The sequence below is a fragment of the Cyclopterus lumpus genome, chromosome 9 (assembly GCF_009769545.1).
Source record: "Cyclopterus lumpus isolate fCycLum1 chromosome 9, fCycLum1.pri, whole genome shotgun sequence".
In the NCBI taxonomy this organism is placed as follows: Eukaryota; Metazoa; Chordata; class Actinopteri; order Perciformes; family Cyclopteridae; genus Cyclopterus; species Cyclopterus lumpus.
Window position 1 is genome coordinate 8658381 of NC_046974.1, and position 12816 is coordinate 8671196.

The window sequence follows — 12816 nt, forward strand, 5'->3', positions numbered from 1 at the left end:
ACATTTTTGGGGAGAAGGCAACGCACTGCATTAATAACCTTTCTAGTGTCAAATTCTTCAATCTGTGTGTGTACTATGAACAGACAGCATACCCACAATAGTATCATGAACTGTAAAGGACACTTACAGGCATCAACATTGTTGTTGCAAGGACACATTTGACCTCACAGAAGAAAACTGAGACAAAGACAGAGCAATGGAGATATAAATAATTCCTTACCCATACACACAAACTAACCTCAGGCTAGCTGTGAGCTACTTCCTGATTCAGACTTAAAAAGAAAGAAATAACATGGCTTCTGTTGGTAGATCTATCAGTGTTTGACAGTAGAAGGGAGCCTGACGTCCAGCTTCCCCATCATTTGAATATTATTGAAATGGGCCTTTGAAGTGGCTAATTACTGGACAGGCAGTATGCTCAGGTCTTTTGAATCCACCTTCTGCGCCGGGTGTCTGTCGGGGGGACCCGGGGGGGGCAGTGAACAGCCGGCATGCAATACGTGAGAGGCCCCATGTCTGCACTATCAGTGGCATCAGACGAGAAAGAGGAAGGGGGGCACGGCAGTTATGAGAGCTGCAGTGTGTTGAAACAGAGTGACTGCAACACTGCACCGAAATCAGTCACATTGACACTCTCTTTTCCTCTTTTTCTCACAGTTACATACAAAACACCGTCAGTGACGCAAGTCACGTGGGTTTAAAGCACCTCAAGCTGCACACTAAGAACAAACCTTTACTCCACTTTGCCGGTGCAGATAATAAATACCGCACTGCACGCAAACTAAGAGCTCTTGGAATCCTCACATGATCTGAGCTTTGATTAACCTTGAATAACTTTTTCCGGTGAGTCCAGGATGTAAATGCTGCGCTCACACCTGCAGCGCTTTACACCTATGTGTGTGCCTGGGACTGTACAGACCACATGTTTTGACAAATATTAACACTGTGACCAAGCTCACTCTCTTGCCAGAAGTTTAGGTGTGTTACTTCTATTTCATGTGCTTGACACACACACACAAAGAAGTGCAACGGATAACATGAACACGGCCAACCGGCTAAGATCTTGCAGAACCTGGTAGACCAGACATTTGAGTCTCGGAGCCCTTTAAACAAGATAAGCGTTCACGTTTCTGTGAGAGAGAGCCGAGCAGAGGCTGTTTAACACTGACATTGCAAAAAAGACAAACCAGAGGGTGAAAACAAAGCCTGTATAGATACTGTAGTAGCCTGTAGTAGAGAGGGGGTTAAGTTCAGCTTGTGAGTAGACAGCTGAACCTAAATCCCAGATACACAACCCCCCCCCCCCCCTCCCCCTCCTCCCCCTTCCTTCTCCTCCTTCTTCCCCACCCCTTCCTTTGCTGCCGTGCCGAGCAGGAACATGAAGCAGAGACCCTGACAATATGAATGCCGGCTGAGAGCCGGAGGACCAGCGGCGTATACTTACGCGGTCTTAGACGTCCAGACAGAAGAGGAGACAGAGAGGAGCATGAGACTTGCTTGCCGGCACAGCAGCCCAAAAGCAATCGGGACTTTTTGGGTTGTATTCCTTTTTATTTCTTCCAGTCTGTGTGGCGCACAGATAGAGCAAGCGGCGAAATACACATGCATGCATTCACACACACACACACACACAGCCAGCCACACACAAACAACACACTTCCCCCCAGCACTGCACACACGTTTCTCATTTCTCTCTTGCCTCTTCTTATGGCCGACGCTTTCTGTTCTCTCCTTTTTCCTTTCTCATTATCTCTGTCTGCTCCTCCCTTCCCTTTTTCAATATCCTCTTTCTTTCTCTCGGCTACACATGCAGTCGGCTTCTCTTCGCAGCCCCCACCTTCCCCTCTCTCTCCCTCCCTCCATTCCCCTCCCTCTCGTGCAGCCTCTCCCTCCATCTCCTCTGCTCTCTCTCTCTCTCTCTCTCTCTCTCTCACTCCAGTGTGTGCAGAGCGAGAGGCCATTATCTGAGCCACAGCGGGCACGTACGATGGAATGGAGGAGTGTGCAGTGAGCAGAAACAGAGAGAGCTGTGGGGGATAGTCGCTTTTAGCGGCAGCCTAGGAAACAGCACGGTGCAGCAGAGCTCTTACCAATGAGCAACCTCTCTGTCTCTATCCACGCCCTTCAGCACTCCTTGCTCTACTGCATTTGGTGATGATATATATATATATATATATAAGGCGATGTTGTGTGTTTTGTTAATCCACAAAAGCCTAGTGCTGGCATTTTGCTTTCGAGTGCAGATGCGAATCGACGGATGCCAAGCGAATACACAATCTCAACTTACAACGCCGTCAACAGGAAAAGGAGCAAAGAGAAGCAACGTGATGTTTATGCTTGTTTATGCCTTCTGCGAACGGCATCTGGTTTTCCTGACAGAGATTCCGTTCCGTGTTTGAGTCTCTAGATCCGACTCAGCCCTGGGCCAAAGGAGAAGCCACCGGTAACGGTTCTTCGATCTCCATCCGCGATCACATCGGTCGCCGTTGAAACCAAAAGCTTCAATCTTATACCTGTGGCTGATAACAGATTCACTAGCAAGGCGATACGCACAAGAAAGAGAAAAGGTTGGTAAATTAAGAGGGAGCTGGCCCAAAGGATCCAAAGATCCAAAGGATACAGAGGTGGAAGGTTTTTGACTGAAGGAAGCTGATGTTCAGAGACCCTGACAATTCCTCGACACTCTATATATGTCTATATATGTCAGCTCCCTCATCTACACGAGGGAAGAAAATAAATGGAAGAACGATGGCGATATGATTACAACAAAAGGTAAAAGAGCGAGACGCCGGGCAACGCAGAGGGAACAGCGGATGATACTTCGACATCAGCAAGAAAGAGTAGCAGGATGAGGAGAGAGGAATGGAAGAAGACACAGAGGAGAGGGAAGACAGAAAACAGAGTCGCTCGGTTATTATGTGACGGATTCTGTAAAGGGAGAGAAGATGATGATGAAGCAGAAGAAGAGGGCATAAACGGCGAGAGGATCGGCGGGTTGTTGCCAAATGAAGACAGCTACCACAAGTAATCAAACCAGAACAGTTCGCTGAGAACGCAAGACTTCTGTCCTCTCCTGTCGACCCGATAACGTCCTCTTGTTATTCTCTCCTCACCATTATTCTGCCTTGGCTTCATTATCATCATCAACGTCGTCATGACCGCTGGATGTTTCCTCTCGCCCACTTGCTGGCTGACCGGCCTTGTGGCGTCTCCTGTCTTCTCTCGAACATTGCTGGAGTTTTGGAGCAGATCTAACCAGGAGGAGCAGGAGAGGGTGGGGGGAAACATGGCCGTCTTCCCCATGCAGATCGCTGTCCGCTCCTGCGTAGTATTTCTTCTCTTATATTTCTGTGCCGGCTACACTGCGCTATAGTTGGATCAACTTCAGTAGCCTTTCCCGGTTTCTCGTGATCTCTCATTTTCTCTGGCTTTCTCAAAGTGCCTCTCGCCTCCCTCTCTCTATTTGCCTCTCAGTTTTGTTTCCTGAGCCTTTTCTCCTTTTAGCATAGCTTATTGCATTTCCGTTCCGACACTTTCTGACGCACCCGGCTCTCCGGCCCTGTAAAATTGTACACTGTCTGTCTCTCAGTTACCACACATATTCTGATATACACACAGATGAGCGTCAATCCCAAAGAGAAACACGGCGCAGCCTAAGCTGTCTAAGGGAAGGAGAGGAGAAGTAGAGCATTGGGTCACATGACCAAGGAGTGCCAATGAGCGAGAGGGAGCGCAATGAGCAAGAGAGGTGGGAAACACATGTGGCGATGACGTAGCAACATCGTCATCGTCGTCATCGTCGTCATCAGGGCTTCACCACCAGGACGCTTGCCTCCACCACTGGGTGGGCACATGTGTCATCACATGCCACCTCTCCACTATCACCAACCACACACACCAACGGACACTCGAACACATGCTCTTTCATTCAGCCGGCTCCCTTGTGCTCGCTCACTCCCCCGGCTGCAATGACACAGCGTTTAAAGCTCAAGACTCGACTTAACCCATGAGTCACATGCTCCCCCCTGCGCACGGTTCCTCATTTTAAAGAACTACTGAACACAACAGAGCATTTCTGTCCTTGAACGCTGCACGCGTATAAAACGTTTTTTCCCAGCTATTCAAGCTAACTGACAACTAAATGTAATACTAACTGTTCGGTAAATGAATGACACCACATGGCTATTATTAAACGGACATCCAGAAAACTAAACAGAAACACAGGCTGAACATGTGACCTAGAGAAGGGTGCCGTACTTCAACAAAATACATTACCTTGCACTATCAAACGTGACATCAACGACACACAAGCTGAGTAAAAGTCGGATTTGACCGAACCACCAATATAGTGGGAACCTCCTCGACACGTGTGGCAGGTGCTAAACAACACGCTGGAAATACACTACATATGCCAAAATGTACTGTACGTAGGTTGATAAAACTAAACTATAGCACAATATTCTTGATTCACACTGACTCAAAACCAGCAGCATAAAGCAAGTGTCATTGCAGGTAGAACATTGTTCAACATTTCTGGCAGTTGGACAAAAGAATAGAAGTTTACTGGATGATCTAGATAAGCAACAATGATAGAGAGAAGGCCATTTGCCAAAGAGAGCTGACCTGAAATCCCCTCCCATGAGCACAATGTGTTACTTCTCATTTAGATAACAGAGCAACGTGACAGATTATTATAACTGGATTACATTTTAACTGTGTTCTTTTTTTAAACTTCTGTTCTAGTTGACTGAGTTCACTTCACATACCACACTGAGTGCTCAAGAGAAAATTACAATAACAGTTGAAGTATGTTGCGCACTTACGTTAGACGTGCGGTAACCGGGCATCGAGAGAGAGAGAGAGTAGGGAAGTACAACACACGCTCCAATTCTCACATCGATCACTTCATCTCACAATCAAGTCAAGTGAGCTGTTTCACGCCCTCGTCGCTCTCTTTCTCTCTCCATTTCCCTCTTTCTCTCTCCATCGCTCTCACTTCTTTGTCCCTCACTCACTGTTTCTCAGCAGCGCAGAGGAAAGGTCTTGGTTGTAGGAGGGATGACTGACAACACAAGTCCATCCTCAGCAGTGTGTGTTAGGTTGGCTTACATATGACTAAGTCTGACTCATCTTTTTCTTTTCTTCTCGATAAAGTCCTGACATAAAACCCTCACACACCGAAACAAGCTTCTTAGAATATTGCCAGCACATCGCTAGTGGGAGGTCTGTTTGTGTTATGGTACTAGAGAACCACTTGTTCTGTTTCAAGGTTACCAAGGGTGAATTTTTTTATTTTTACAAGAATTTATGTGGTTTCATTATTTCTGCACCTCCATTACCTCTCATCCGTGGGAGAAAAGGGGCCATTTAAGAAAAAGAAAAGAGAAGCTTTTTTTTCTAACAGCCATTAAACAACTCACATGAGCATCACGGTCGTGACACGAGGGTCCTTTCCCCTCCTCCCATCTCTTCCTGTCTGCTGACTCCACCTACTGCTCTCATCAACTTCCAGGCACCCCCACCCCCACCCCATAATGCCCTGCAGTCCAATGGCATCAAGGTCATCTGATCTGACACACTTTATGGCTCTCCCTCTCCTTCCCCCTCTCTTTTTGCTCTCTGTCGTTTTATATTTCATTTAACACATACTTGCCTGTTTCTCATGGCAAACACACAGAGGCAAAGACACTAAACAATGCTCACACAGGCAGCAAATGCAGAGGCAATGCTTTTCTGTGTGCACATATGCACGCTAGTATGCATACAGTATTGGATTGTTCACTGAGGGTTGCTGGGTTTATTGGTGGGCAGGACAAGAGGCTGCAGAGCTACACTTAGCACGTCATATTTAACGGAGAAGAAGCAACCCAAAGTGTTTCAGCCTGGTCAAACAAATAAGACTAATATCTTCCTGGAAAATCTTATTCTCAGGATTAGTTTATTATTATTAACGCCAAGTTTTGTATTTTTATTAGCAAACCAGGCACAAAATGTGATAACAATTGACATTGTCTTTTTTGTATTGGATAATATAAAAAGGTGCAACTTTATGCAGATGTATAAAGATATATGGATGGATGTACTGTCTCTTTCCATCTGTCTATAATGGGTAACAGACTGTTGACATATTTTAGGCATCACCTTGTTATTTCAACCTTGCAGCTCTCTGTTTGGCTGTTTCTCTGCCTTTGTCCCCCCCCCATATCCTCCCTCCACCCTCCTACCCGGACATGCTCGCAAGCAGGCTGGCGTTAAGTTCAGGGTGTGTTTGAGTGTAGGGTATCCAGTCTGAGTCATACCTTCTGACTTTCGGCACGTGCAAGTCGGCACGAACAGCCCAGCTGGGGAAGGCCTACCCCCCCCCTTGCCCAGCCTCACAAAGAGAAAGGGAGGAGTGGTTTGGGTGGGAGGAGAGAAAAAAAGAAAGGTTGTGATGGGCTGTTGGAGTGGGTGGAGCCTCAAAAAAATATCGAGGAAGAGGAAGAGGAGGGGGCGCTGTTTTCAAGAGGCAGCTCTTTGTGGCGGAGGTTAGCGGCATGAAGAGAAGGAGAAGAATGTAATCAATAAATAGAGTATGCTTCTGAGACAAAGAGAGTGGAGAACAGACAGACAGGGCATGGATGATAAATACAAGTGAGTATAAAAAGGGTCAAAAACAATAAAAGCACATTGTGTACTTCTTACTACCTGCCAGGCAAACGTGTGCCAAGTCATGAAAAAGAGCTGAGCCGTCAAATCTAATTGGACAATGATGTAATCATTAACAGGACACAGTTGTTTCAAATACTGGAGCATTTTTGTATTATGCGTTTCAAGTGAAACGCATAACAGCCTCAATGATTATGTGATGACTTTTTGGAGACACTATTATGGGGTTTGAATCAGAAATTGCTCAGATGTGAGAGAGAAAGCAGGAGCAACCTTCCTCAGCTCCGCACAGTGGCTCGTTGCCAGCCTTGTCTCTCTCAGGACTTGGGCTAAGATTAGCTTCCCATATGTTCAAGTCAGGCGAAGCCAAGCTTAAAGGGCCAGTACTTAACTGTGTACTATGAAATCATGTTGTTCTTTACATACTCTAAATTATCCTGATTTACCTCAAGGTCAAAATGTATCTTTAATCATGCAAGCGAAAGGCGGGCTCCTAAAGGATGGTGGCTGGATGATGTTTTGTCCCTTTAACGTGAGGTTTTTGAGCCATGCCTTGTCTTACATTATCATCAGTCCAATCCTAACCTTTTTTTGGATACCTCCGCTGAATTCCACTGTGTTCAAATAGTGTATGATGAAAACTCTGTAACAGCTGTGGCGCTGTGTTGCATAAAACCTGGCAGCGTCAGGCAGCAGTGGGATTCAGGATCGTATGAAGTGGGTGCCCAGTGGGAGCAGCACAGCAGCCACCAGAGAGGTGAGAGTTAAAGAGCTCGAGCAACAGCTGAGGGCTCCTCCCCCTTCTCTTTCCATTCATTTTTTATTAACTGCGGCACCAGGCGGCCGACAACCTCCCAACGACATCAAACACAGATACCTCCACCGATGCCAACAAGCCACCATCCACAACTTGGCGTCCCATGCAGGGTATTGATCCAGTCTAGGACTCAGTTCAGTCTTGTTCCCGGGCACATGCACGGGTATGAGCCGTAAAGCAGGACAGACAGTGCAGAGGCAAACATCTGCTAATTGTCACTCATTTGAGATGAAACCTGAGAAGAGTGCAGAGCTTGGCAAGTCCCTATATATTAATGATTGCATGCCAATGAGGCGATTGTTGGTGACTGTATACAGTGTAATGTCACTTTAAATGCCATGAGGTTTTACACAATGTGATGTTTTCAAGTCCTTGGGGTGTCTTTGATAAAATGGTTATTTTACAACCATTAAAGAAGGTGACAACTAATTGCACTTCCACACATGATCCAGTGTAGAGATAAGAGCTGGCTGGTAGCAGCCAACTCGTCCTGGGTTTGCATGCAGGGTGCAGCTGAAGTTGAATTGGTAAATAGAGTCAGTCACCTTTTAGACTGAAGACAACTGTTCACATTGAACTTAGCACATATGATCAGTGCTATCAGGCTGCTGGGAAATTCTGTACAGATATTATATCACGTTAAGGACACTTTTTGCCTTTTTTGTTTATATTTTGGTTCAAAAAACACCTTTAATTAGAATCCAGTGTCTTTAAACAATGAGTATCATAGAAGAATAAGATGCGTCTTTCCACATCTAACAACATTTGAGTTACAGTCAAGACGAAAGCAAGATCATGACAACAGGACTCCAAGATCAAAAGGAAGATCTGTGCAATCTTGAGCCCTAAACCCTTGAAAACTAATATAATTGTTGACTATACGTTATTGGTTACTCACATTTTAATCCTCCATTAGATCACTAGTTCCGTGTCCAGGCACATGGGAAACAAAGCTGCAATTCTTTACTGACTGAGTGGAAACCTTACAGAGCGGTAAATACAGTGAATGGAACAGGTGATGTCAAACTCTCCACTTCCTGAATCTGTACTACATACCAAGCCACTTACTACACGAATACACACACTTACAGACATGTGGTGGATGCCGGACTAGAGTTCAAATTAAAGCAATGATGTCATCAGACATTCAGTGTTGCCACGGAAACTAGGTCAGTGCTAACCCTTTGCCAATGGGGCTGGGGATTCCATGCGAGGCTAAACATATGATTAACAAACGTTCCATCTGCTGTCGTGCATGGTTTCAGTGTTTCTGCTCTACGTTCGACTCTTTCCCACCATTGTACTGTGTGATGTTCATCTCTTGTAGCGAGAGGAAATCCTGTGTTTGGGTGTGGAAAGAAAATCACACGAGAGCAGTCTGTCTGTCTTGTAACCTGTTGTGGTTTTAAACTCTTAATTCTGCTTTCTGAACAGCGGAACTGAAAATAAATGATTGAACGTGCAGCTTGACTAGCTTTTAACTATGTTAGCTACTGTCACACAATGTGTATATGTTCCAATGTCTTTGAGCTGATGTCGAGATTCCTGAAAATACTGGATGACTACTTGTGAAAATGGTCAAGAAAATAGTGCCCGTCTCACATGATAGAGGCTCCATCAAGGAACATGACCTTCACCAAAGAGGAGATCGGGAAGGCCACAAAAGGCACAAACTTATGAAACACAATCTACAGCTTTTCCCACAAATTGACAGTTGGGGCATTTTTTTTCCCCTTCAACTTCCCAGATGGTCGTATGTCTCTTGCAGATAAAGAGACTGTCTACACATGGATGGGGATTAGAGTAGGCTTAGAGGTAAATCAGAGTATGTCACTGAGCTAAACCCATTCGTGACATTTGAAAATGATTAACTAACGTATATTTCATCACTGTAGAAACACAGCTGCATGTATCTGCTGGCATAAATGTCCTTGAGTCATATCTTGACACTTCCACATGTCTAGGTTTACAACTCTAAGAGGTTTTGCTGTGCTTGTGCTGGCAAGTCAAATCAGAGACGTTCTTTCATCTACGTGAAGAGGACATCACACCATTGTTATAACTCAGACAACAGCTTATTTGGTGCTTAATAAATCTTTTCTCAACGAAGCCTCGCCGCTCAAACTTCCTTTTCACACAAATACACAAGCGTGCCCCGACTCGGCAAGCTGTAGAACAGCATCTCTCAGCGGCCACACGCCACAGGTTACTACGCCCGACAATCAAACGCGTACGCATGCGTGACCCACTAACTTTTACTCCCATTACCTCATTTGACTCCAGAACCTAGGAGAAGAAGGACGGCCCCCCTGGCTCCTGAGCCAGCGCGAAGGCTACCTCCTCCTCCTCCCTCCTCCTCTCCCTGGTCGCTTGTATCTACACATGCTTGGCTCTGGCACCAATCAGCGGGCAGCGTGGGGCGCTTTAAACTGAGGATGCCGCCACTTCCTCACTGTGGCACTCAGCTCACTACGGCTTGAAAATAAAACCTAAGTTTAATATCGCCAGCTTCCAAGCACTGCTACTCGGATGTGAAGGCAGATGCCTGAAGACGTCTGGTACACCTTTATTCCACCCGGCGATGGTATACGGGCTAATACAATGAGCTTGTGTGTTCGCCGGAGCGAGCGGCAAATAGTGACAACCTCGCGACACAGCGCTGACAATTACAGCCTTTTCTGTGAAATAGGTATTGAAACCAACTGACCTGTTCGCACAAATACATACGCACATATATAACTAATTGAACAGAGTGTTGAGGTATTATAAAAATGCAAAACAAGCGACAGAAAGAGTCGTGGAACTGGACGTTGATCTACCGCCACAATTACACTTCACAAGAGCCTCACTACACTGAGGATCCTACAGCTGAGAATTGAAGCCACATTGACAGAGATTACACATAGATGGCAGAGATAATGTGACACATACGCACAACAAAACTGAGACACAAACACAATGCTCTTTCTTACCTCAGCTGCCAGTTCAGGGTTTCCCAAGCAGCCTCGTTGGTTGTCTTCAAAATATTCCACCTGTATAGCCATTCAACAGAACAAGAGAGGGGGGGAGAGGGAGGGAGACAGAGAGAGATGGGAGGGGGTGAGAATAACAATCAATAGAATAATGCGACAAGGGCCTTTTCAAAAAGACTCGTCATTAAGGACAGTAGGACCACCCTTTGTATGCCTTTTCACACACAATTTCCTCATCGTTCCTGTCGTCCTCAACAACCATCAAACAGCAGCCATGCACACAAATGTCTTTTCTTTAATTTGTGTTCAACCAGTGAGCCGGCACTTCCCTCTACTGCTGGGACAGAGAATGAGAGACAGCAAAGCCAGATTCAATTTCAATTATAGAATTATGTAATCTTTGTATACCGACCTGGCGCAGCCTTCCTAATATATGCATTAGAAAAGGCTGCATAACCCAGTTTTTTAAAGGGTAAATTGGCAAAACATGCACAAGTGTCAGTGAATAGGTTAGCTGAGAGTAAGATGCAATATATGGAAATGCTTCATCAAAGCAGGGCTGACTATATAAAACAATAGCATCTTCTTATTTGGCACAGCATGTCCCCCTTGTCTACATGGCCCTGGATGTCTCAATGTTAAATGATGTGTTTTGTCTCGAGCTGTTCCCCAGTCCCGCCAACCTAATCTCTCCCCCTCCACTCCCCAACCCACCCACCTATCAATCCTAAAATAGTCTGGAGTGATGAATATTTACCCTCTAAGCCTCTGAGCTGCCTTGGTTTGTACTCCTCCGTCCGCTGGCCGAATCCCCATCAGAAGACTCAGGCTTCCTCTTGTCCTCACCTCTATTCCTTTATCCCTTTCTTCTCGCACTCTCTTTCTCTCTCTCTACCTCTCCACTCTTCTTTCTCGGTCTCTCTCTCTCGCCTGTGTTCCAGCAGCCCATTCAGGAAGCCATCTTGTGTTTTTAATCTGGTTTTACATGAGCCCTCGTACGCACGTTCTCTCTCTCTCTCTCTCTCTCTCTCACTGTGTCGCTTGCTCTCTTGTTCTACCCCCTCCCTCTCCCCTGCTAGTATGCCAATAGGTCTACCGCACACACGCTCACACACACACACACACAAGGGATTTTTTTCTTCTCTGTGATCGCTATCACTCCTTCCTCTCCCACCCGTTCAGTTCTTTTTCTTCCGTCCTTCTGCATACATGATGTAAATGCACCGTCAACCACCTACTCCCTGTCTCTTTCTTCAAACAAATACACTCATGTACAAATGTACACACACAAACACACACAGAGCTCGCCGGAGAAACGTCACACTAGAGATAGCACACAAAGGCTGTCCGTCCACCAATCAGATGCCGGGCTGGGCTCTGCTGCTAGGGTGAAATAGAAGGAGGGTGGTGAGGGGGGAGAGAGAGAGAGAGAGAGAGAGAGAGAGAGGGTGGTGTGAGAGAGAGAGAGAGAGAGAGAGAGAGAGAGCGAGAGAGAGGGTGGTGTGAGAGAGAGAGAGGTAGAAGAGAAATTGGAGCCAGTAAAAAGGTTAAAATAAAAAGAGAAAGGGTCTGTGTGTGTGTGTGTGTGTGTGTGTGTGTGTGTGTGTGTGTGTGTGTGTGTAGCACCATAAAAGAAAGGCTGACATAAAGGGACGGAGTGAAGGTGGACGGGAGGTGTATGTGTGTAGGGGGGATGGGTTTTCTCTATGCCTGTCAATTATCTCCTCGAACTCGCCTTCCCTAAACAATGCCTCTGGTATGTGGTATCACTGAGCACCATCTGTGTCAGGGCTGCCTGCAATAACTGGACTGGACTAGACTGCACACACACACACACACACACACACGTGCGCGCACACACACCCTCTCATACAGCCTCACGACCACTGACAGGCAAACTGCACAATTACACAGCAAAGCCCAACATGCTGACTCAAAGCAAGTGAAGACACCGAAAATGTGGCCGTAAAGATGTCATCTTGTTTCTGTGTAGAAATCCGTGATCTCCAAAGCACGTGCAAAAATGAAATCTAAGCTGCCAGAATGACATGCCGAGCATATTTTGGTTCATAATGTTTACATTCTGAGTGGTCGAGAGCATCTGCCGAGCATGACCACGAAAGCCAGAGGGAAATGGTTTCATCCAAACCGGCAACCAGGTACCCTGGATGCATTTCTCATTTTTTCTTCAAATTTGTAAATTATCAGCTTTTCTGAAAGCCGAAGTTTTAAAACACCTAATCACGATTTCGATTGAAAAAAAGTGCAAAAACTTGCCCGAGTGCATACGGCAGTTGAATTAGTAACCGCCCCGCAAGACAGGACAAAGTCAGCGAAAGTTCATGCGGGCTGGCCAAGACACGGTGGATGGAGGCGAAA

General features: G+C 46.0%; 1 protein-coding gene across 7 annotated transcripts in view; it reads right to left on the bottom strand.

Annotated features, from left to right (window-relative positions):
• The window catches only part of tet3 (tet methylcytosine dioxygenase 3), a 40021-nt gene that overhangs the window by 22676 nt on the left and 4529 nt on the right, over window positions 1–12816 (bottom strand). The window contains exons 1-2 of one of the 7 annotated variants that reach the window (XM_034541802.1): window positions 11195–11838; window positions 10438–10497 (exon numbers count right to left, since the gene is read on the bottom strand). Coding sequence is in view for 3 of the 7 variants with exons in the window: in XM_034541799.1 (XP_034397690.1) it covers window positions 10438–10497 (60 nt within the window). In the remaining 4 variants the exon portion in view is untranslated. Of the gene's footprint in view, window positions 1–1444; window positions 1851–3113; window positions 4799–4823; window positions 5370–5420; window positions 5498–8363; window positions 8919–10437; window positions 10498–11194; window positions 11839–12816 lie in introns of those variants that run through there. The other 6 variants (XM_034541799.1, XM_034541805.1, XM_034541804.1 and 3 more) reach the window with 6 other exon arrangements.